This window comes from Canis aureus, chromosome 13 (genome assembly GCF_053574225.1).
Source record: "Canis aureus isolate CA01 chromosome 13, VMU_Caureus_v.1.0, whole genome shotgun sequence".
In the NCBI taxonomy this organism is placed as follows: domain Eukaryota; kingdom Metazoa; phylum Chordata; class Mammalia; order Carnivora; family Canidae; genus Canis; species Canis aureus.
Window position 1 is genome coordinate 60,067,564 of NC_135623.1, and position 25,747 is coordinate 60,093,310.

At 35.0% G+C, this 25,747-nt stretch overlaps 1 protein-coding gene across 1 annotated transcript; it reads left to right on the forward strand.

Moving 5' to 3' along the window:
* The first annotated feature begins 5,933 nt into the window (after positions 1–5,933).
* On the forward strand, positions 5,934–24,832 carry TDO2 (tryptophan 2,3-dioxygenase). Its single transcript, XM_077846488.1, has 12 exons — positions 5,934–6,045; positions 6,271–6,376; positions 7,674–7,764; positions 9,646–9,716; positions 11,024–11,151; positions 12,814–13,000; positions 14,340–14,447; positions 17,358–17,469; positions 18,728–18,785; positions 20,207–20,286; positions 21,337–21,427; positions 23,581–24,832. Exons 1-12 carry the CDS (start codon positions 6,011–6,013, stop codon positions 23,732–23,734), a joined length of 1,221 nt encoding a protein of 406 aa, XP_077702614.1. The 5' UTR covers positions 5,934–6,010; the 3' UTR covers positions 23,735–24,832.
* The last annotated feature ends 915 nt before the right edge of the window (positions 24,833–25,747 follow it).

Genomic DNA, 25,747 nt, shown 5'->3' on the forward strand with positions numbered 1-25,747 from the left:
TCTATGTCATTTACTGTTTTCTGCCTCATTTACCAGAGCTGTTAGAGCATCCAGTTTAGACTGCATTCCAGTTAGTGTCTTTTTTAAGTTCAGACTAATTAGATCTCATTGTCCAGTAAGAGAACCTCTAGAGTCTTTTATGCTTTTTTCAGGTCCCACTAGTAATTTTATAATAATCCTGAATTCTATCTCTGACATCTTACTTAAATCCATATTCATTAGATCTGTGGCAGAGAGTATTACCTCTCGTTCTTTCTTTTGTGGTGAATTCTTCCTTCAAGTAACTTTGTCCAAGTAAAAAGGCTGTATGAGTGAGGAGATTCAAAAATATCAATCACAACACAAGCAAAATACACACTAGATAATTACGAAGAGGTCAGTGACCAGAAAATAAAAGAAAAAAAGAAAACAAAAATGAAAAACAAATTAAAAAGTTGGGGGAGGTAAATGGTAGGGAAAAGAGAATATAATTTCACAGAGTGGACCAAAGCAGTGATCCAGTTGGTTCTGAGTGTATTTTGGTCTGTATGTTAGAAAGTACTAAATTCCAAAACTAAGTTATCAAACTACAACAACAAAAATTATATATATACAAAAATTAATTGAATACAGTGAAAGGAAGCCAAAAATGAAGAATATATCTATAACATATAATTATAAAATATGAAGGTCAAAAAAGAAAAAAAAACTAAAAACAGTGAGTTGATAAATACTATAGTTAGGAAAAAAAGAAAGAATATTGGAAAATTTTAATCTTAAAGATAAAGGAATCATAAGGAAAAAACCTTGAGTTCTATATACTATTTTCTCTCAGTCCTGGAGCTTTCCAGTCTGTTTGGTCAGTAAACTTGCTGTTTCCCTCTTCTTCCAGCAGTTCTTTTGAGGGGAGGGGCCTGCTGTGCTGATTCTCAGGTGTCTCTGCCTGGGCAGAGATGCTGCCTCCCCTCTTTGGCCAGGCTCATTGTAAGCTGTTTGCCTTGTGAGGTCTTTTGTTTTCTGGAGGCCTCTCCTCTCTTGAGGGTGAAAGGAAAAACAATGGCAGCAGCCAGATCTCCAGCCCTGGAGCCAAGAGCTCCTACCATGTGCCAAATTGCAAACTCCTATAGGACCCACTAACTCAGATCCTCCTCAGGGGCAGGTTGTGGGGCACTGATTTGTACAATTCCAAGAGCATTGGGTGGGAGGAGAACTTTCCCTGGTTTGTGCCAGGGAAAGTTTGGGTTTGTCCTTTCCAGAGGAAGCAGAGGGTTGCCCCACTTCTGTCTATTGCAGAGCCCCGGTGTGGAGGGCCTTCACCCTATTGAGTGTGTACCCACTCCGCCTCTCCCAGATGCAAGTGGGAGGTTGCTGCATTCCGGTCCTTTGCAGGGACCCAGCACAGATAGGGGTGCCCAATTCCTCTGAGGTTTGTGGTTTCTGGCCCACCAAGTGGAGCCTTCTCCCAGGCTTGCTGATCTAAACCCATTTCCTCAATCCAGTGCTTGGTAACTTTGCTGGTTCAGGTGCCCCTGTTCTTTCTGTGCCTCCAGGAATATTGAGACCTCATTGTCCCTCCTGCATTTCTACCCTATTTCACCACTGAACACTTTTTAAGTAGGGAAGACTCTCTCAGGAGCAGATTGTAAAGGTCCTTATTTGGAGTTCCGGGGTTGTATCACTTTTCTGCAGCTGGCTTACAATGGCTCCTTCCCCTCGATGTTTATCTTCCTATATATCCTCCATTTCTCTTCTCCACACTCCTGCCTTCCAGGAAGTGGTCACTTTTCTATTTGTAGCATTCCAGTTATTGTTTATATCTCAGGTTGAATTCATAGGTGTTCAGGATGGTTTGAAAGTTACCCAGCTAAGCTGGGGCGACCAGATGAAACGAGCACCCCTATTCCTCTGCCATCTTGCCTAATCCTTCTATTAACTTTTATAATGAAAAACATTAATTTTGTGACAAATTTTAAATGACAATATATCAAATTTGACCTGGGGGCAAGAATAAATGTTAAAATGTCAATTGGAGTTTTATAGCAAATTACATCAATAATGGACAAAAGCAGTTTTTATGATCTTGTATTTGAAACCTGCTACGATTTACATTGGATATATTAAAGGAATTATTTTTTCTAATATCCATGGTTTTTAAGAAATGATGAAATAAAATATGAGTTTATCTGTAGTATTTTTCCACAAATATCACATTCCATAGCCCAGGATAACAAAATATCACTTAGTTTTTGGCTCCTTTCTGATACTTTTGCTGTGTGAGACATAAGAGTTATATTTACACAATGGCTTAAAGCCGCCTTACATAGACACATCTCCCAATAAATTTTTCCCTTGGAAACTCGTCATCTTAAATCCATACAAGGGAACAAAATAATCTCTTAATTGATCCATAATTAGTATCATGAGTATCCCTTTCCTTGAAATCAGTGTCCTAATAGTTTCTTGTCTGCTTTTTCTTGGGTCTGTCATAACAAAAACTGAGCAAATATTACTTATGGATGACCATTCCCCAGTTTTACCAGCTTTACTTTGAAAAGCTTCTACTGTATAAATAAGTTCAAATCCTAGCTAAGGGATTTAACTTTCTTTAGATTGCCATCTTGAGAATCAAACAAAACATTAATGACAACAACAGAATAACATCAACAACAAATGACTATTTTATATATCAAATGGTATTTCCCTATATCAACCAAATGAATGGATTTTTGAATGGCTGATATGTTCACAGAACCTCCTTTGCTGAGAAAGGAAAAATATTTTGAAAAACAAAAAAGCAGCTATTTAGTTCCTAAATGTATTAGATCTCATGATAAGTAAGAGATCTGTATATTAGTTTGGCTTTCTCCAAAGCAGAGCCTGAGACAAGGACTTGAGTAGAGGGAACTTATCTGGGAGACATTCCCAGGAATAATAGTGGGAGAGCAGGGGGTGTGAGATAGGAAGGGAAAGAAAAAAAACCAAAGGATTCATTAATGAGGTCAATCCTGTGATTAATAGCATTAATAACTGGGATTAATAACTGGGATACCTCCAGTATATTTGGAGAAGGGTGCAGAGTGCCTTCAGAACTATCCTTGAAAAATAAGATGCTGGAGCATTTATCCATGAGAACTCCCTTCTTGACTTAGTGTTTCTGTGTCTGCCACAACCTTTAACTGTTGACTAAGAAAAATGTGAACAGTTGGGTTATAGAGCAGGGGTGGAAGTTTCAAGAATTCTAAGCTTTGAGGGTTATGGGAAAGAAGATAATGTTACATTCTACAACTGGTTATTTGTAGCCTTTTTTTTTGAAACCAATATCATGATGGTTGAAGGAATAAAGAAAATTCCTATTCACTTTCAAAGTTTATCCCAACACCTGATAGTGCTAATTCTTGTCTCTGTTTCATCTCCCAGACTCACTTCTCTATATTCTAATCTTAAAAATCACAAGGAAAGAACCAGAGATGTAGTCTTTGGTTTTAGTAGTCTTATTTATTTTTTATATTCTTTTATGACATATATGAGAAAAAAAGTCCTTTTTTAAGAGAGAGACATACAGGGGAGGGAGTGAGAGAGAGGGAGAGAGAGAGTCTTAAAAAAGCTCCATGGAGCCCAGCTGGGGTACAATTCCATGACCCTGAGATCATGATCTGAGCCAAAATCAAGAGTTGGATGCTTAACCAACTGAGCCACCGAGGTGCCTCTCAGGTTTTTGGTATTCTTACTTCTAAAACAGATTCAGTGGTTTCTAGAGTTTCTCCTAGGTCTAGAATTGGTCTTGATTTGTATCTTCTAAGTAGACTTATCAGTCAATCCTATCTTTAGCATATTCTTTCTGTAATTAATGTATACACAGAATTAAATGTATATGGATATACAATGGGTTTAGAAGTCACCACAAATCATTGTCTTATACTCATGTTCTCCTCTATTTACTTGGTATAATGCCTGAGGCTCTCATCCTTAAATTTGATTCTTTAAGTGAAAGTGTGTTTCTAGGCATGTTGCCTCATGTTGAGGCATTGCTATTATATTTACTGTCCTGGCTAAAGGCAATAAGTTTTTCTTAGATTAGTTCATAATTTCTCTAATGCACTAAATTTAACTTTGAAAAATCAGTTCCTGTGTTGCTAAGGTTAACCACTGAAATGAAACTACTTAGAAAATCTAAATGGAGTCCTATTTCTGAAGGAGAAGGAGAAAGAAAAGGAGGAGGAGGAGGAGGAGGAGGAGGAGAAGAAGAAGAAGAAGAAGAAGAAGAAGAAGAAGACTATGTTGCTTCAAAATACCTAATTTTTCCAATTTGTATTGAAAAGAACATTTCCTCATTTTTTTTTCACTAGTATATTCATCAATAAGGGAAGAACACTTCTTAGCCCAAAAATCTTACAGGCAGTAGAGTAAATTATATAGCTGTATTCTTTGTAAACACTACTTAGTTGAACAACCATGTGGGAAAAAAGGAGCTAGTAATCATCTGGTCCCAAACACCATGGGTGAGAGCAATAAGGACAAGTGACTCTGCCTCGCTTGCAAACCCCCTTACTCATTGCATGAGCAATGCCAGAGTCACCAGTAAAAACCCAAAGGGAATACAAGGGGTCTAGGGTATGGTTTTGATGATTTCCCAGTTCTCTTATAACATGGCACTTCCATGTTGTCTATCTTTCTGTAAAATTGCATTAAACATGATAATTTGGGATCCCTGGGTGGCGCAGCGGTTTGGCGCCTGCCTTTGGCCCAGGGCGCGATCCTGGAGACCCGGGATTGAATCCCACATCGGGCTCCCGGTGCATGGAGCCTGCTTCTCCCTCTGCCTGTGTCTCTGCCTCTTTCTCTCTCTCTCTCTGTGACTATCATAAATAAATAAAAAAAAAAAAATAAAAAAAAATAAACATGATAATTTATTAAGAATCATAAAATCAGGATTTTATGTTGGATCAAACTAGTTATGACCTGTTTTGAACACTTTCATTTCTTTTGAGAGAGTAGTTGATACCGATAGAATTTAAATCACTTTTCCCTGTAGCACACAATTCCTCAGTGGTGGAGCCATGACTAGAAATGAAGTTTCTGACATCTAATTACTTTGGTAAATTAAACCTCAATTGACCTTTTTAGATAATTCAATTGATGAGAAATACTGACTCTACATGTAGTGGTTAGTGCGTAGCCGTGGTTGTACAAAGGACAGGGTGATGGAGCTCCTGGCCTGGTTCAATAGTTTTCAAAGTAACAATTGAGAAGTTAAACTAATAAATAATGTGTTCTAGGAAAAATATTTTATCACTGACATTATTTGGAATTGTGGGCTCTTTATTATTATTTTTACATTCTGTACAAAGTACCCAGTGAGGATGATTCCCATTGTCCCATAATTGCTTATGGGACAATAAGGTAAACAGTAAACTAGTAATGTCCATTTAGGTTCCAATACAATACAGCAGGCCACCTGCTGCTAATTATTAGATGAGATTTAGACCAGAAAAACAGTAAAAACGAGATGGAAATGGGGTATGAGCATGTACCCTGCCTCTGTCACACTCAAGTTCAGCTTTTGGCTGAATAGTAGTAAGAATAGCCAAATCTGAGACTGAGAGAATAAATATTTGTTTTTTACAAGCTCATTATATTATATATCCTAACATTGTGCCAAATGTGTCCTTGGAATAAAATAATTAAATGTCATTTTTTTTCTTTTTTTTTTTTTTTCTAGCCTCCATTGATTTTTTTTTGACTTTTGTTGTTTTGGTTATAAAAACAGAACTTAGCTAGTCAAATGATTTGGTCTGGCAGAAATCTTGCTTTTTTAGCAAACAAACAGTCCCCAACACAAATGCTCTCCAAAGTTTACTGAGTTCAGCTTCTGGACAGACTGAAATGAGAGCCTACCTCAGAGCACACAGAGAGGGCTGATTGGCTGGTTCAGGGAGGGCAGGATATATAAGAGGCAGCTGTAGAACATCTGGGAAGGTCAATGATATCCTCTGTCTAGAGTCCAACCTCAGCTCTCCTCAGTGCTCTCACCATGAGTGGGTGCCCATTTTTAGGCAACAACTTTGGGTGAGTATTTACCTCTATTTTAAGTATGGCCAAGCTCTTCTTAGAAATGCCTATTAAGAATGCTTTGATTCTGAGTTTTAAAAGCATTCAAAATTATCATCCCTATTCTTGCATTAAAAATCTCCTTTAAAATCAATTAGCCAGAGAATTTTGATCACTCGTCTTATTAGTTACTATGCTTTCTCAAGATCTCCTATTTTTTTTCCTCACTTACGTAACCTGTAGCTGTGCTTTTAAAAAATTATCTGTAGAAGACAATGAAGAAGACAAATCACAAACTGGTGTGAATAGAGCCAGCAAAGGAGGACTTATCTATGGAAACTACCTGCATGTAAGTGGTAGAGGCCTTGCAGTGTTTAGCTTCCACGGTTAGGAGCTAAATTCTGCGAAGTGACATTTTCGTGTTTTGGTTTGTTTGTATGTTTGTTTGTTTGTTTGTTTTCTCAGTCATCAAAAAGTTTTCTGGACATAAATATGCAAATGTATGCTTTTTCAACTTTTGTTAGAACAATTCAGGAGACTCGTATGTGAAAATTCACTTCTCTGACAGAGGTACAGTACACGGCAGAGTGCATAATCTAGAGCAGAAGAGTAGACATGAGAAGATGAAGTGTAGATAACTGGCAGGCATTGCACAACTTGTGTAAATAAGACATGGTCACTAAATCCCAGCCTAGATCATTGCAAATGTATCCAGAAAAATGTATTTTTAAAATCGCTTATCATAAAGTAGAAATGTTGGAGATACAGGTTTTCTTGAAATTATTAGTAAATGAAAGAGGAACATTACAAGTGAAGTATTTGGAGATAATTCTGGGGTAAATTCCATTCTATTTGTCTTCTACATTTTTTAAGAAGTGAATTGTTTGAGCCTTTGATACTTTCAATGATGGGTTTCTAAGGATGAGCTGATAAAAAATGTTACGATCTTTTTAGAATAGGCTCTTTGGGTAGTAAAAGAGCGGGAGGTAAACAGTGAGCTAAATTACCAAGCTTTTATCACACTAGTTTCAAGAGATAGGAAGGATATGGTTACTCATTGAGTGCAATTGTATTTGTAATGATAGAATCCTACCCAATGTAAGTTCTTCTGGAAAGAATAAAAATCATAAATTTAACTCATTCTTTATGATTAAGACTCATGATTTGTTAGAAAGACATAGAATGCTTCCCGAGAATTTGGGTATTCTTTTTTTTTTAGCATTGTATTCTACTTCTTATTTATTTATTTTTTCTTTTTCTCTACTTCTTATTTAAATTGATAAAAAAAAAAGTTTTACAACTTCAAAATTAATCTTTCTTTTTAAAAATCTTTTTTTAGCTTTATTGAGACATAATTAATGTATAATAGTGTGTAAATTTAAGGTATATAACATGTTAATTTGACAAACTTCTATATTGCAAAATGATTACCACCATAACATTAGCTAACATCTGCATTATTTCACATAATTACCATTTCTTTTTTTTGTGGTGAGGACACTTAAGACCTATTCTCTTAGCAACTTTCAAGTATATAATACAGTTGATTAACTATGATCACTATGCTATATATATGATCCTCATTACTTATCCATCTTATACGTGGAAGTTTATACAAAATTAGTCTTTTTATTTTTTGTTTAAAGTTGGAAAAGGTTTTGAATGCACAGGAACTTCAAAGTGAAATAAAAGGAAATAAAATCCATGATGAACATCTTTTTATCATAACTCATCAAGGTAAGTTGCACAAAAGGTTGGATAGTCATTATTCCACAAGCATTTCCCAACAGTAATGAGAGCCACAATTCTTTAAGGTGGCGAAAGATGAAGGAATCACTTCCCTTAGAAATGCTGCCAGATAAATTCTCATAAGGCATCCTTTTAGAATTTTGTAACAGTCTTTTTTATGTAACTTCATTGCTAACTGAATCATGTAGGACTTTAGCTTTTTCTTAAACCCAAGGGAACATTCTATATCTTGGATTTCACAAAGAATTTGCAAGATAAGATGTTACTGCTTTTCAACCTGGAACTTTAAAAAACTAATTTCAAGGGATGCCTGGGTGATTCAGTTGGTTGAGTGACTGACTCTTGATTTCAGGGCAGGTCATGATCTTCTCAGGGTTGTGGATGGAGCCCCACATCAGGCTACTCACTCAGGGGGAGTCTGCTGGAGAGTCTCTATCCCCCTTTCTCTGCCCTTCCCCTTCACTCTTTCTCTCTCTGTAAAAATAATAAATAAATCTTAAAAATAAATAAAATAAAATAAAATAAAATAAAAAACTATTTTCAAGAAACAGACACTCAAATTTATTGTGACTTTACATAATCATAATCTGGTACAAAACAGAAATGTAAAATTTGTCTAAAATGTGCGTTTATTCTCCTCAGGCTTCTTACCTCTGGACAGTGGTTTTTAACATAGGAATCTGTGACTTTGGGAGTTTAGAAAGTCCCTGAACTCATTGAAATTGTGCACAAAATTTCTTGAATATATGTCTTAAAGAGGTTGTGAGCTCAGAATATTAAATTTGACTCTAAGATTGTTGGTGCCGTAATATAGTCCTTTGTCTGACAAGGTCCAATGACTCATGCTAGTCAGTGGTCCATTTCTAGATGTGCTTTCTTTCCCTATCTGTTCTTCATGTCTTTTTCTCAAATGGTTGTTTGCTTCACTGACTGGTTAAAATGATCAACACCTTAGAGTAAAAAAATAAGATAGAAAATAATTGACTTGATATGTTACCTCTCCTGTTTTCATGCTTACATTTTTATTACATTTATTGTCTTAGCCAAGACAAAATTAATAGAAGTATCATGGCAGGGTAGCCCAGATTTGGAATCAGAAAACTGTTCAGAATCCCATCTGTACCATTACAAATTGTGTGACTTTGGTCAGGTTTTTTGACCAAGAATTCTATTTCTCCACCTGCAAAATGGAGACAATTATTTTATCTTCTCATTCATAGCGTCCTTGTGAAGATGAAATAAACTAATGTGCATTGAGCACTTACCCCAAGGTGTAGCATGTGATAAGCATACAAGAAATGGGAGCTATCATGATTTGGTAGGGAGACTTGTCCTTCCAGCCTTCAGTTATGATATGTGGTCAGTGGGGTTATGGAACTAGCCACACAAAGTTAAACTTGAAAAAAAGATATAGAAACTGAGAAATAAACATTTGATTTGCTCTTAGTCCAAATATGAAAATTAGATCCCTTGGAAGTCTTCTTAAACGTAATTTAAAATTATATTTGATTCCTCTACTTAGTACAGAAACATAGCCTTACCCATACAATAGCACCAAATTAGAATGCACCAGGAATCTCTAAGATTTTTGATATTTTATGCTCATCTAATGACTACATTGGTTATTTAGTTCCTTTGTTCGTAAAATAATCACCTATTATTTATTTCATGCTAAGCACTGTGCTTGGTACTAAGAGAGGTAGATGATGAAGATTTAGACTCTTCACAAAAATGTAAGACTATATTGGTATTTATTGCTTTAAAATTACATTTTATTTTTTTCAATGTGTTAATCCTGTCTTTCAGAGAATTATGGTCAAAAAAAAGCTCCCATAACTTTACAATTGACAATGATGTTTCTCGTTGCAGCTTATGAACTCTGGTTTAAGCAAATCCTCTGGGAATTAGATTCTGTTCGAGAGATCTTTCAGAATGGCCATGTAAGTTAATTTTGTCACTATATTGGGTTTATACTTTTTTTGATCACGTAGAAAAATATTGTTTATTAGAAAAACTTAACAGCAAATGATGGAATTATTAATGGAAACATTTTAAAAACCTTTCTGAATGGACAAGAGTGGAATTATACTTTCAGTGCCATTGCTATGGATTGCTTTAAGGTTCCTTTCAAATTTCAATTTCAGGCCTCTTGTTTAGAACTTTTTTTTTTTGCCCTTAAAGAAAGTTGTTGTATATGACGGTGGATTGCCAAAATAGCTAACATAGATTCTTTAACTAACAAGTACCAGAATTGTGTTTCTTTCTTTTGTGTGTGTGTGTGTTTTCTTCAAAGATTTTTTCTAATGAATATTTGATATGGGATGATAGGAACAATGATAAGAAGAGAGAGGCGGGAGGGAGGGTGTAGTAGAAGAAAGAAAAAGAGGACACCTCAGTGGGTCAGCTGGTTAAGCTGCTTTTGGCTCAGGTCATGATCCCAGGGTCCTGGGATGGAGGTGGGAGAGGAGAGGCTCCCTACTTAGCGGGGAGTCTGCTTTTCCCCCAATGCACACCCCAATTCTCTCTCTCACTGTATCTTTCTCTTTCTCTCTCTCTCGAATAAATAAAATTTTTAAAAAAACTTAAAAGAAAAAGAAGAAGAAGGAAAAAGAAAAAAGAGAATAGGAAAGGAATACCGAGGGAAAGCCTGGGGAGGATCAAGAGTGGGCGGAGAGCGGGGTAGAGCTTGAGGTGATTGCAGAAGTCTGAATTACCCTCTCCACCCGGAGCTCTGCCCCCTGCTCCTCCTACACACCTTCCCCAAGCAGGACACAACCTAGTCCCTGCAGCCTCTGAGCCCCTGCTCCAAGACAACTCTGCGCACACAATACTCCTCTTATACATGTCAATACAATTCCCATTTATGTTAATGGACACTTAACATAAAAACAGGTGTTGTTTAGTCCTCAGCCAGAAGTTTCTCTGTTTCCTTGACCTTTACTCCTTAAAGAAAACTAAGAGAGAAATTGACTTTGAAATCAGTGGCTGTTGGGTCTCAAAACTGACTTCTTAGTTACTTCCACATAATTTTCTATTTTTAAAGAAAAATGATTCCAAATTTGCAGACAGTCTTTGCACACAACTTCTAGTCGCTATTAATTCAATATATATATATATGGCAAATTTTAATCCCAATGTTCCTCTTTAAAACAGAGAAAGTTACTAGGAGTACATTATTGTTTGTAGTCCATTTTGTATTTCTAGAAATCAGGATTGATTACTCTGTGTTCCATTTCTTAACCATCAGGTCAGGGATGAAAGGAACATGCTCAAGGTTGTCACTCGTATGCACCGAGTGGCCGTGATCCTTAAACTACTGGTGCAGCAGTTTTCCGTTCTGGAAACGATGACAGCTTTGGACTTCAACGACTTCAGGTGTGTATCTGTGGCTTGTAAGAATGCGGTGGGATTTGCCTTTTCATTTGGGTGGGGTAGAAGGGGAACATGTGTGCTGAGTAAGGCTCCTGTCCTACCGACACTGAGTCACTACAAACATGTGGGAGTCTTGATCACAAAGCATTTGAAAAGTTTTAAAAAATATGCCCTCATTCACTTTTACAGATGAACCTAATATGATCAATTAACTTCAATTCATTGTTATGTGTCTTGTTTTTATCTAAAAAGAATTTCACACTTGATTTTAGCCAAAAGGCCGAGAAGCCACTAAAAGGTATTTTGGACAGGCCATGTGGGCAGCTCAGTCAGTGAAGCATCTGCCTTCAGCTTAGGTCATGATCTTTGGGTCCTGGGATCAAGCACCACATTGCATCTGGATCCCCACTCAGTGGGGAGCCTGCTTCTCCCTCTCCCTCTGCCCCTCCCCCTGCGTGTGCTCTCTCTCTCTCTCTCTCAAATAAATAAAATCTTTTGAAAAAAGGAATTTTGGACAACTTATCAAAATGGCTAACATGACTGACACAATGCATATAACTACATTTTTAAAAATAGCAAAACTAAAAATACAAGAGAAACAAGAGTTGACAGGAAGCCTGTCAGCAAAAGTATCAGTTTAAGTTATGGATTGAACTATAAGCATCAGCTCTGCATTTCCAGGCAGCCAAAGCCATATATATATTTTTTTTTAAAAAAAGCTTTTTCATACTAAAATTGGAGAAGAGATTTTCTTAAGAACATCAGGTGCATTTAAGGATATCACAGGCAGCGTCTCCAACATGTGTGATGGTCAAGTAAAATTTCTTTGTGGTGGTTTTTAAAAATTGAAGTCTTACAATCAATTAGGTGAAGAAAGCTTAGAAGAATAGAAGAGTTAGAAGGATGTAGGATGGGAATTATAACATTTTTTGATTGCCTATTTTGTGCAAGGTGATATCTCATTTGTTTTACTGGTAGTATCTCATTGGTGCTCATAATAATACTAGGTAGTGAGGTCAATGATGACATCCGAGAATACAGATTTTTTTTTTAAATTTTATTTATTCATTCATGAGAGACACAGGGAGAGAGAGAGGGAGAGACAGAGGGAGAAGCAGGCTCCATGCAGGGAGCCCGACGTGGGACTCGATCCCGGGACTCCAGGATCACACCCTGGGCTGAAGGCAGGTGCTAAACCGCTGAGCCACCCATGGATCCCCCAAGAATACAAATTTTAGGAGGGATTGAATAATATGTATAAAGAATCTTTTCAGCACTATAGAATAAGCAGTATTGCTCAATGTCCATGTGTCTTTATCTCAGGAAAAAAAATTGGTGTACAAACACATAAACATATGTGCATATACGTATGTGCGTGTATACGTATATATATGTACACACATGCATATATGCCATTGCCCAAACTATATAAACATTCCATCTTTAAATGTATTAATCGACAGCAACAATGATATTTAGACAGCTCATTGTTTTTCTTCAGCAAGGTCAAATCACTGGTCCAACTCTAGGCAGTTTTGCGTCAGTGTTCTTGGTAATACCTAAGAGAGTAAAACTGATGACCTCTCAAAATAGAAGAAATCAGTGTTTTGTAATGTCAGCTCCTCTCTTCTTTCTCTTCTCTTGCCTTCCTCCATTTGTCCTCAGAGAGTACTTATCTCCAGCATCAGGCTTCCAGAGTTTGCAATTCCGACTATTAGAAAACAAGATAGGTGTCCTTCAGAGTTTGAGGGTCCCTTACAACAGAAGACATTATCGTGATAACTTCAAAGGAGAAGATAATGAACTGCTACTTAAGTCTGAGCAGGAGCAAACACTACTGCAACTGGTGGAGGTACGTATGCTCAAATACTATCCTGACATCTTATTAATTTAGCTTCTGTTAGGTCAAAATTTTAAAACTCAGCTGTTTTGTCACATTAATTGTAAGTAGGAACAGAGAGAATTTATAAAAATACTTAAACTCAACTAATTAAAATGTTTAAAATATAACGAACTATCTTGAGAGTTTCAGAAATATTTATATAATCAATTATGTTCATATTTAATAACTTTCTCATGTTATAAGGCAATTCTTTTAAACAAGCCTACTAAACAACACTTAGCTGATTTTTAAGCTAAGTATAGTCATTTAGTGAGCTTTACTTTTAAAAATATAGTCCATAATTGAACAGTTCCACAAGTTAAGTATTTTTCTCAATTAAAGTAAATTACTAAGAGTAGAGTCTTCAGAATTTGTTTTTTTCATATCTTAATTCTCTATGAGTCTATACAAGGTCTTAAGGGACTACTGTTTCTCCATAAGTAAATTATTAAATCAAGGTTACATGGTTTTGATTTCCTTCATAATGGTTTTTCCCTTTGCAAATTAAAATTTTCTTTACTGACTTCTACTCTGCACACTAATGCCCTTGGTATTGTAAATGTGGATTTAGGTGAATATGCTATATATGATGCCAAATAATAGCTCATAAAGATGGGAGGGAAAGAATCACAAAGCTAATTTCAAAACCAAAAATAGGTTAAATGAGAATCCAAAGAGATGCATGAATTTTGTTTCATTTTTACATGAAAAAAAAATCTCTGTGTTAACTATACTGGAATCAAAGTAAAGTACATTAAAAAAAAAAAAACCAATTCTTGTGGACTCTTAAAATAATCCAATAGTTAGTTCATGCCATAGTTGTTAAGTATACTATGCTTCTACATTTAGAAGAGAGCATATCATAAGCATGTCATAATTCCTTCAGCTCCTAAGCCATAATTTATTTTGAGAATAAACCAGAAGACTTCATTCAAACAACATTTAGATATGCGCATACATTTATAGAACAAAATTGGGATTTCTGTAATCCTATATTTAACAACATTTAGATATGTGCATACATTTATAGAACAAAATTGGGATTTCTGTAATCCTATATTTCTTAATAAATAATGAGTAAATATTATTATATGATTGCTTTAAAGACTAAGAAATGAAATATAATGAATTGCTGTTCTTTAAGTGAAGAAGTTGAAGGGAAAGGGAAAATATACATAAAAAACACTTATGACATATGTTTCTCAAAATTAATAAAATTTCCTATTTCAAGTTCATAGATATTAGATACAATGTATTTTACATTATTTAAAATTCTACAATATATTTACTTAAAAAAATAATGCTTCAGGCATGGCTGGAAAGAACACCAGGTTTAGAGCCACATGGATTTAACTTCTGGGGAAAGCTTGAAAACAACATTGTCAAGGGCCTGGAAGAAGAATTCATAAGAATTCAGGTATTTATGATGCCATAAGTAGATATTTTATTTATTGGAAATTTTATTTAAGAAATCTCCAGCTTTCTCTTAAACTTCCATTTTTCTCATATTCTTTTTCTTTCACAAATGCATCTGCAAGAAATATATTACATGAATGATTTTATTTGTGTATAATACAAAATAAAGAGTTCATAATCGGCATGATTTTATTTTAGATAAATATATCAGATTAATAGATCTTTTTATTTCTATTGAAAATTTCATATCATGAGCAATTTTAGACAGAAGTAGGCTCACAAAAGACCAGTCAACCAAATATATTTAACCATATAATTTACCATGGGCTCATGTATATTTGTTGGACCCTTCCTGTTGCCTCTCGGTTAAAATTTCTTTCACTTAAGAAAGATACTGTTGATTCTTCATTTCCCTCAAGCTACCCCCTCATCCTCTCATCATAACTACATTTTTTCGAAAGAATTGTTTCAATTCTATATCTGAGGAGGCTGTATCAGGTTAGTTCTTAAAGCAGGGACTTTGAAGTCACACTGCATGGGTTCAAGTCTCACTTTCATCTCTTAATGACTGTGACATTGAACTTTTCTGTTATGTAACCTCCCTCTGCTTTGCTTTCACCAATGGTAAAATAGAAAATAAGAGTATTTTCCTCGTAGGATTATTATGAGCATTAAGTTAGATTAATATCTGTACAGTATTTAGCACATAGTTAGCATAATTATTTATTTCTCATCAAATCCTCAACCCAAATCAGTCTGTCTTCTTGTCCCATCATTCATAGGAGGCCTCCAGGTATATAAATCCAATGGCTTCATTTTAGTTTATTTTACTTCATCTCCTAGTGGCATTCAATAATAATGGCTCCTTATTCTTTCTTGAAAAAAATTTCCCCTTGGATTTAATATATGACATTGTCTTCCTTTAGATCACTGGCCCTTATTGTCTTGATTTGTCCCTTTTTTACTGGCTCATTTTTCTTCTCAGACCAATAAGTGGTAGGATTTTGCATTGCATTGTCTTAGACACTTTGTATTCTCTCTCTGCACTCTTTCACCACATGAACTCATTTATACCCAATGTTTTAATATCTACTTATATACCAATAACTCCCAAACATTCATCTCCAGCATAAATAACTCTTTGTTTCAAATTACTTATCTCACACCCTACTTTATAATTTCCCCCTGGTCCTCTCAAAAACAAAATGATAAAACCAAGCTTTCCTTTTCCTTTCCTCCTCATATCAACTCAGTCTTCTACAAATTGAAGAAATTTTTTTCTTATAAACCATCTAGTTTGTCAAGTCTGAAATGTACAACTGATCCTTGGCGCTTCCCTCTTCTTCAATCACTTCTTCAACTTATCACCAAATCCTACCAGTTTTACTTTCTAAATAGGTGTCAGATATCTCCATTTTATCTACCACCCTCAATCACATGAAAACTACTCGTTTTTCACCTGGACTCTTAATTTCTCTCAACTATTCTACTTCTCCCCAATATGATTCCATTCCAATTTATCCTGCATACTGCAATTTGAGCAATCTTCTTAAAATGCAGATCTGATCACATTTTGTTTTTGCATAAAACCTGTTTTTCTCCCAATTGTTTTTAAAATTAAGATAAAAACCTTTAACATAGTCTTCAAGGTGATTCATCATCTCATGTGGTCCAACCATATTGAATTTCTTTACAGTAAATTTAATTCTTTGAATTTATCACCACGGAGTCTTTTTATATGTTATTCTCTGGGCTTAGAATATTCTTCCCCAGGTACTCCTTCCATTCTTCAAGTCTTGGCTCCAGGAGAACTTCAAAAAGATCTCCCCCTGGGACATCTGGGTGACTTAGTCCATTGAGCGTTGGACTCCTGATTTTGGCTCAGGTCATAATATCAGGGTCCTGGGATCAGGCTTCATGTTCAGAGGGGAGTTTGCTTGAGATCCCTCCCTCTGCCTCGCTTTCCCTTCCCCCCAACTCCGTTCACATGCATGCACTCATACTCTCTTTCTGTAAAATAAATAAATAAATCCTAAAAAAAAGGATCTCCCCTGACCTCCTCACTACTGTTAAGTTCTCATGGCATTATATATTCTGCTCCTATATTCTACTGTCCACACTTGCAGTATAATGCCTAGGTAATTATTTGTTCGATGTCTTTTTCCCACCAGATGGTATACTTACTGCATGAGTTCACGGAACTCAATTTTTGCTCACAATTTTATCTCTATCACCTTAGCGTGACATTTACTAAATAAATGAATAATTAATTGACAATAATGTGCATACAAGTTCTTACCACATGAGTGATTGTTCAAACTGAAATAATTGACTTAACTGATTTTTGCTTCAGCTCAATTAATTGAATTGTAAGTAAAGCATTTGTAGTAGGCAGAAGTATAAGAATTTCCTTAAATGGTTCAACAGATTTCAAATGAATAAATATCTGAGTGTGGAAAATATCTAAGAAATTATAGAATATAAATTCTATACTGAATATAGAATTTTAATAGAGTTAATAGTTTTTCTGGCTGGAAATTCTTAACCTTTCCTACGTGAAATTACTTTCCTTCCTGTCTTAAAAAATTACTGTCTAAAATTAGATTATTGGCCACTTGTAAGTTGTCTCCAGTTTTGCCCCTCTGAGTCCATTTCTCATGATATTTATGAAAATAACATTTGAGATTAACAAATCATGTAAACTTAAATAAAAGGATAGAACCAGGGAGTGTGAGGAAGACTCATCTCATAAGCCATAATTTCCAAGTTATATTATTAGATGAGAAGGCAAATATTCCTTCAGAAACTATACCCTTTTTGCTCCTGTGAGTCTATTTCTCACAAGAGATGTTTTCCAAAATTAGAATCTGTGATCTCTCCTGAGAATATTAATGCAATATTTTTCCCAAAGGCTAAAGAAGAGTCAGAGGAAAAAGAGGAACAGATGGCTGAATTTCAGAAACAAAAAGAAGTGTTACTCTCCTTATTTGATGAGAAACGTCATGAACATCTCTATAGTAAAGGTGAGTATTTTATTCTGAGTCCTTTCCCCGTAATGTATGACTGTGAGATTAAAATACCAAATCTTATGTGGGAGAAATAAAATGAAACTTTATATCGTGCTCACAGAAACATGAATAAGGTTAATTTTTTCTGCTATAACTTTATATGGTAAGTTTGTGTGTCCAATATATCTCAAAGACATTAGTCAGAAGCTTTCATATGTATCAGACATACAGGATACCAGGAGAAATTGAATAGGAGTGCATTTTAGTTCACAGCCAAATAAAGACAGAAATGAAGATAAGCAGTGTAACTGTAAATAATACAGCAGTACAGAGCAGAGGAATAATTATTGTGAGGGCAAGGGTGGTTTGACAGAGGAAATCAGTTTCCCAAATAGACAGGGGAAAGCACATATTTAGATTTTCTGGCATAATTAATGTTGGGATATTATTTTCTGAAGCTCATTGACCAGTAATATCATCAATACCTTCATTATTTAACTCTTTTATGTGTTTGAAATTTTTGTGTTCATTTGTATTTGGAACTTTTATTACAAATTACTTATAATTTTTTTGGAAATGAGTGGAATAGAAGGTAAAATTAATTTTTATAACATAAGTACAAGGCATAGCGGTATATGAAATTACTATGAAATGCTACAAACTTAAAGGTTGTTCGTCTGTTTTCTATAAAATCCCTGTAAAGAATAGCAAAAATCTTGTTTTTCTGCAGATAGAAGAAAGCCTTTTAGTAGAGCACCCATAAAAGATTTTATTTTATTTTATTTTATTTTTTATAAGAGATTTTATATAATGGTTGTACTCCTTGAAGCCAAATGATTTCAAGTAATTTAGGTTATTTTGAGTGAATTAGAAGTATAAGAATACTTTCAAATGAACCTCTGAATTAATCTTATTTTTTATAAAGTAAGTCATTATACTATTTGACTTAAATATATTTTAGTATAGAAGTTAAATATTTTCTATATCAAGTTTTCCTAACATGATACTTAAAGGTCATGAAAATTTAAAATGCATACATATATATTTTAAAGGCATATGTATTATATATATAAAGTGTGCATATATAAAATATGTATTACATATATATTTGAAATATATATTAATTTGCTTTGTAAAATCTAAGGAATAAAAAATTTAAACCAAACTACTGTTTTCTAAAAACATATGAAACTCAATTATTTAAGATCATGATGCCAAATTAATATGACTGCCTTAAATTCCTCATTATATTGAAACTCACTGTTTCTTGCAGGTGAAAGACGATTGTCATACAGAGCACTTCAGGGGGCCTTGATGATATATTTTTACAGGTAAAAGCAAAGAAGAGTAGAAGCAGAAGCTGAGGAGTGGGTACAGATAATATATCAAGTATAAAGCTTATGAATTGCAATCATAGTTTTAAGAAGTCATTTAGTTTTGGGAGAAATCTTAGAAAATAATTGTGACATTCATTAATTTGTATTCTAGATAGTAAGAATGTAACTTTACCCCTATAGTGGGTAAAAATATACATACCACACACCAATTAAACTTGCTTTTTATTGAATTCTACAATATTCTATATGACATGACATTTTCTAAATGGCCTAAGTTTAATCTACTCAGAAACTCAGTCATAAAAATGTCTTCCATCATTAAACATTATTGTAGAGTATTCCTGTTTTATGAAATTTTTAAAAAGTGATAAAGTGAAAGCAACTTTATAAACTGATTTCTCTTTATTCTGCAATTACAAGTAAAATTGTCTTTACTGTCCAAAGTGTTTGGGGTGTCCCTTAAATGTCCATGTACTCCCACTCCATTGGTATGAAGGCATTATCTTCATGTTTCATAAATTAAATGTGTCAGAACAATGGAGAGCACACTAGTAAACATTAAAGACAAAAACAAAAATAAAACCGCATTTATTGGACCTCTTATATTTGATTTTTTAATCTTCTCAAATTCATTCCTTCAGAAACATCAACAAAATTTTTTACTCTTTTCCTAAACTTCTACTAAATGTATGCCACTCAAGTTTATGTACCTGAAGCAGAAAATGTACTGAGTGTTGAATGACTAGATAAAGAAAGGGAAAAAAATGTATGAGAGGAAATAAAAAAGCAGTTTTTGTTTTTGTGTTTTAATATTTTTGCCTAGAAGAAGTTTTAATATAGTTTGCCTATAAGAAGCTGGTGAATCTGAAATAGAGTATTTGTCTACTTTTTGTTTCTTTAATTTTAAGGCTTTTTTTTTTTTTTTTTTTTTTTTTTTGAGAGAGAGCATGTGTGCACATGTGTGGGAACTGGGGGGAAGGGTAGAAGGAGAGGGAGAGAGAAAAATCTGAAGCCAACTTCACACTCAGCCTGGAGCCAGATGGGCACCCTGATCTCGGGATCCTGAGATCATGACCTGAGCTGAAACCAAGAATCCAAAGTTTAACCAACTGAGCCACCCAGGTGCTCCTATGTCTATCTTTTAATGAGTGTCAATGTTGAGTGTGATTCTGGCTGGTTACATGTATTACATGGAATATTCTAGACCCTTTAAACAAATACTATAAGCTGATTAGTAGTATCCTCATTTTTGAGACTAAGAAACTAAGACTGAGAGAGTAATTCAGAGCTGCTGCAGCTCTTAACAGGTGAAGTTGACATTTGTTTGGAGAGCCAACAGATTACAAAACTCATGCCCTTCTGAACACACTAGAGTTGCTTCAATAGATATATTTTTATTATTATTTCTTCTTTAGGGAAGAGCCTAGATTCCAGGTGCCTTTTCAGTTGCTGACTTCTCTCATGGACATAGACACACTCATGACTAAATGGAGATGTAAGTTTCCCCACACCTTCTTCTTTTTTTTAAGATTTATTTATTCATGGGAGACACAGACTGAAAGAGAGAAGCAGAGACACAAGCAGAGGGAGAAGCAGGCTCCTCACAGGGAGCCTGATGCGGGACTTGATCCCAGATACCAGGATCACAAACTGAGCCGAAGGCAGACGCCCAACCACTGAGCCACCCAGGTGTCCCTTCCTCACACCTTCCAGCATGACCACCTCAACCCTGATAATTATTCCTTCTCATCCTATATCTTGAATCCTTTTCTCCATCTGTCTGCTCCCTTTCCTGCTATCTTTTCTTTCCTCCTTTGTGTGTGAATGAATTGTGTTTTTTGTTGTTGTTTCTTTTTTTTTTAAATCTGCCCAACAGTTATTCTCTCCCAGGGCCATTTACCCATTATACACAGCAAGCATAATACCAAGGGCCCAGACTATCTTTGGGGCTCCATGAAACTATTTAATAGTCAGAAGAAAAAAATAACTTCAGGTTAAATAGAATGTGTTAATATATAACCATATCTTATTCATCCTTATGCCAATACAATTTTAAAATATAATTTATATATGTGTGTGTATTACTTGTGTGTATATATGTATATTATATATATTATGTATATATGTATATGTATATATGTGTGTATATATATGTATATACATATATATGTCTGTGTAATATATATATATATATATATATATATATATATATATATATATATAAAATGGAGAAAGGGACCCATGAAGGCAAAGGTGGTGAGGGCTTGTGAGTGTCATAATTTGGCCCTACTCTTTCCTATTGTGTTCACAGGCTAGTCCATCATTATTTTGGATGGATTCATATGCATGTAGCCTGAGCCAAGTGGGGTGCCAGGCAACCTACTGGTCTCATCAGGCTCTCACCTGCAAACCTTCCATACGGCTAAATGATAAGGTGTGAACATTTTCTCAGGGAGCAATAATCATTACCAACCACTTGCTTTTAGAAAATTGTGGAACTAATGGCAGAAAAAGATCCATGGAGTTAATTTGTGTGTTTGCCTAGATAACCACGTGTGCATGGTGCACAGAATGCTGGGCAGCAAAGCTGGCACTGGTGGGTCCTCTGGCTATCATTATCTGCGCTCAACAGTGAGGTAAGTTGGGGGAAATTCACCTGTTTTTCTTGGTGGAAGTCACTGATTCTTGGTTCGTCTACATACACATACATTATCTAGGAAATGTGATTTATACTTGCTCTCATCCGAACTGCTAACAACACATTTATCCTGGTTAGATGAAGGCATTCCTATTAGAGAGGTCATTATAAAAATTCTTAGTTCTGGAACTTCATCATTTTGATCCTGAGATGAAATGAGGCATTATTTGTGGTGGCATGACCTATGAGGATATGAGGGAGTTCATCCAGGTAGGAACATTTTCAACTCATTCTGGCTCAAGTTTGGACTAGACTCAAACAATTATCATTTATTCGGCTAATGTCCTCTTGCCCAGGTGAATGACACAGCTGAAAAAATAGTTTCTTATTTCCTAGTATGACTCTGTGTTATAAATACTACTTCCATCTATTCCAGAGAGTGCCCAGGAAGGAAAGAGGTCAAGGAAAGGCACCAACATTTATTTAGCACCTAAAACATGCTAGAAAGATCTATAGGACATTTGTGTTTTTAATGTATTTAATGTTCCCAACATTATAGATGGATATAAAGATAGATACATACATAGGAAAATGGGAAAACTTAAAAGGCCCCGTAAGAAAGGAGAATCAGCTCAAGAATAAATTAGATATTCACATTTATTTTTATTCTTTTTGTTTTGAACATTTAATTTTATTTTTTATTGGAATTCAATTTGCCAACATATGGCATAACACCCAGTGCTCATCCCATCAAGTGCCCCCCAGTGCCCATCACCCAGTCCACCCCCACCCCCTGCCCACCTCCCTTTCCACCACCCCTTGTTAGTTTCCCAGAGTTAGGAGTCTCTCATGTTCTGTCTCCCTTTTTGATATTTCCCACTCATTTTTTTCTCCTTTCCCCTTTATTCCCTTTCACTATTTTTTATATTCCCCAAATGAGTAAGACCATATAATGTTTGTCCTTCTCCGATTGACTTCTTTCACTCAGCATAATACCCTCCAGTTCCATCCACATCAAAGCAAATGGCAGGTATTTGTCGTTTCTAATGGCTGAGTAATATTCCATTGTATACATATTCACATTTAGTCTCCAAAATTCTTCATATTGTATATGGTTTCCATCCCTACTCTTATTATTAGATTGACAATTATAAGACACACAGGTTCAATTTTTCATCTTTCTTATAAATTTTCACTTTACTTAGAAACACACTCTATACTACTTATAAAATTCATTGATTTGAATTTTCATAGTCATCACATATTTTCTCTTTCCCTGGGGAATACATTCTGTAAACATGAAACAGTAAATGATTGTCTGTACCACATGACCCTACACATCAGTGGATGGTGGTAATAATGAACACAAATAGCATTTCTAGTGTGCCATTATCTCATTAAGTCTTTACAAAGGCCTGGTCGGGAGAAGGGGCTCTAGTTTTTATTTTACAGAGTTAGAAACCAAGACACTGAGGGTTAGACAACTCATCCAAGGTCACACAAGTTGCAAAGTAACAGAGAGCAGAAATGAACTCTAATTTGACCTCAAAAGCAAATGCTCGTCTGCTATAAAACAGCAACAATTCAAATAACTAACACACAAGATTGTAAATGTTAAAACAACCTTTATAGATATTTACTATGAATCTAAAAGTTGGCATTTTAATTTATTAATCCATCCATGTCAATTACTTGACAGCTACTTTGGAGGTGGGAAATATTTTCTAATGAACATTCAACTAAGAATTTTGTATGCTTTAATTTTTTTTAATTTTGCATACTATCTTTTAAAAGTCAGACACAAGAGTACACCTTCCCTTATCTTTATAAAGGTAGCATGACAATCATAAGACTCTAGGTTTTAATCTGAACCAGCCTGGTTAGGATCAAGGAAACACATAATACTATTTTATGAGCATGAACTTTGGATATGGAACGAAAAGAAGATGATCTTAAGAAGTTATATGCCTTAACTCCTTACTAATACATACATAATATACACAAAATGTAATATATAATGTATAAGGAAGCATAACATTAAATAATAATTATGACATAAAAATCACCTGAGAAATGAAAATTTTTTGATAAACAATTTTAAACATTTCATGTCAATAAATATACACCATCTGTATATTTATGTTTTTCCAGTGACAGATACAAGGTATTTGTAGATTTATTTAATCTTTCAACATATCTTGTTCCCCGACACTGGATACCGAAGATGAACCCAATTATTCATAAATTCCTTTACACGGCTGAATACTGTGACAGCTCTTACTTCAGCAGTGAAGAATCAGATTAAAACCATCTGCAAAAATCTATGAAGACATCGATTACTCAATCTGTGTTTTTTAAAATTTTCTATGAATTTCATGATATACAAAGAGTCCTAATGTAATATATGTATATACTATAGGTAAGCCCTGTGGTCCTTTGATTCAATCCTGTAAATAATTTTATTAACTCATTTTTGTGATAAGACTAAACATTAAGATGAGAAGTTAACTCAATTGAATTGTACCATTGTACATAGAAGGTTTTCCTATTAAAAACTCTGTCCTTTGATATTTACCTTAATATAACCATTTAACAGGTTCGTCTCATTTCATACTTTAATGAGCTTGTAAACTTCAGCTATTTCAAATATTTTCTGCAATAAAATGTGTCATTCTGTACAAAGATCTACACAATCAAAATATTTAAGAAATAATAAGAATTAGCCTTTTTTCCACATACTATTTTGGAAACATTGCTTGTGTTTATTGGGACTCTTGATGACCAATGACAGGAATCTATCTGAAGCTTGCCTAGAAGGAAGGACATGCTGGACAAGTCTACTAGCTCAAAGAATTGAGAGGAGCCTGGGCATGGGTCCAGTTCCTGGAGTACTATGAGGATCCGCTAAGAAGGACATTTTGAGGGCCCTTTGCGTCTCACCACTTTTTTCTGTAGGTGTTGGCTTTATCTTCCCAGCTCTCCCTCAGGCAAGGTCTCAGCTTCCAACACCTCCTGACCAGAAAGGCAAAGGTGCTCTTCCCAGCTCCGGGAGGCAGAGTCAATGCAGGATTGAGGTTATAATGAGTGATAGTTCCCTCAACTGAAGAATGTTGTTTCAGAAGACAGAAGGAGAAACACACTACATAGTGATTTAGCTCATTTCTAATAACAAGTATTAGACTAAGAGTTTAGATCAGACAGGAGTTTTATTCTTCTTTTTCTAGATCAGCATGGAAATTGGCAATACTTAAGATTTATTTTATGGAGGGAGGGCAAAATACTATCAAAGGAATCTAAATGTAGATCAACCTTGACCTGGAACGATTATCTGTAAGTGAGCAGCAAATTCTTCATGGAATTGAACTATTCTTTGGTCTCAATTATAAGTTTTTTCTTATAAAGATCATGTTGTCTAGTTTATCTCTAGACAGTTACATCTAACTGCTTTTACCTATAAGGCCCTTTCATGTGTGTGTGCCTGCGTGTGTGTGTGTGTGCGCACACATGTACGTAGTACCTGATGGTGGCTAAGCTAAAAAATATAGAGACAAGTAGCATCGTGGCTAAAGGCAATGGCTTCGAAATCAGTGCACATGGGAGCAAATTCTGGCATTGCCATTTATTAACTACCCATTCCAGTACAAACTCAATTTTAAGCCCCAGTTTACTATCTATATGGTGGGGATAAAACTACTTATGTTAAGGGGCGCCTGGATGGCTCAGTCAGTTAAGCATCTGACTTGTGCTGCGGTCATAATTTCAGGGTCCTGGTATCAAGCCCCACATTCAGCTCTCAGCTTGATGGGGAGTCTGCTTGTCCCTCTTCCTTTGCCTCTGCTCCTTCCTCAACTCGTGCTCTGTCTCTCTCTCAAATAAATAAATAAATAAAATCTTTAAAAAAAATACTTATCTCGATCTTTATTCTTCTCATGAAGTAATGAAAAAAATATGCTAATAGATGTTCTGTCACCAAGATATTTTGGAATCTTAGAATAAATGCTATTTGTCAGGCTTTATTCTTGTAACAGACTAAATGATCTCACTTAGCTCTTTTATTTTCTGGTATGATTAAACTATGTAGTTGTAAGAGTTTTTTCCAAGGGATTTATCAGTAACTCTAATGTAAAAGTCAAAACAATTTGTAATGCCAGTTTCTATCCTTGCTCCCATTCAAACTTGCTAGTGTTAATGATCCACTTTAAATTATAATTCTCTAACGAGTTACAGAGTGTGTAAGCTTGCCTAATTTAGTATTCACTTTGAGATCTTTGTGAAATCACACACAGGAACATCTTGATGATTTTCATTATGTCCTAAT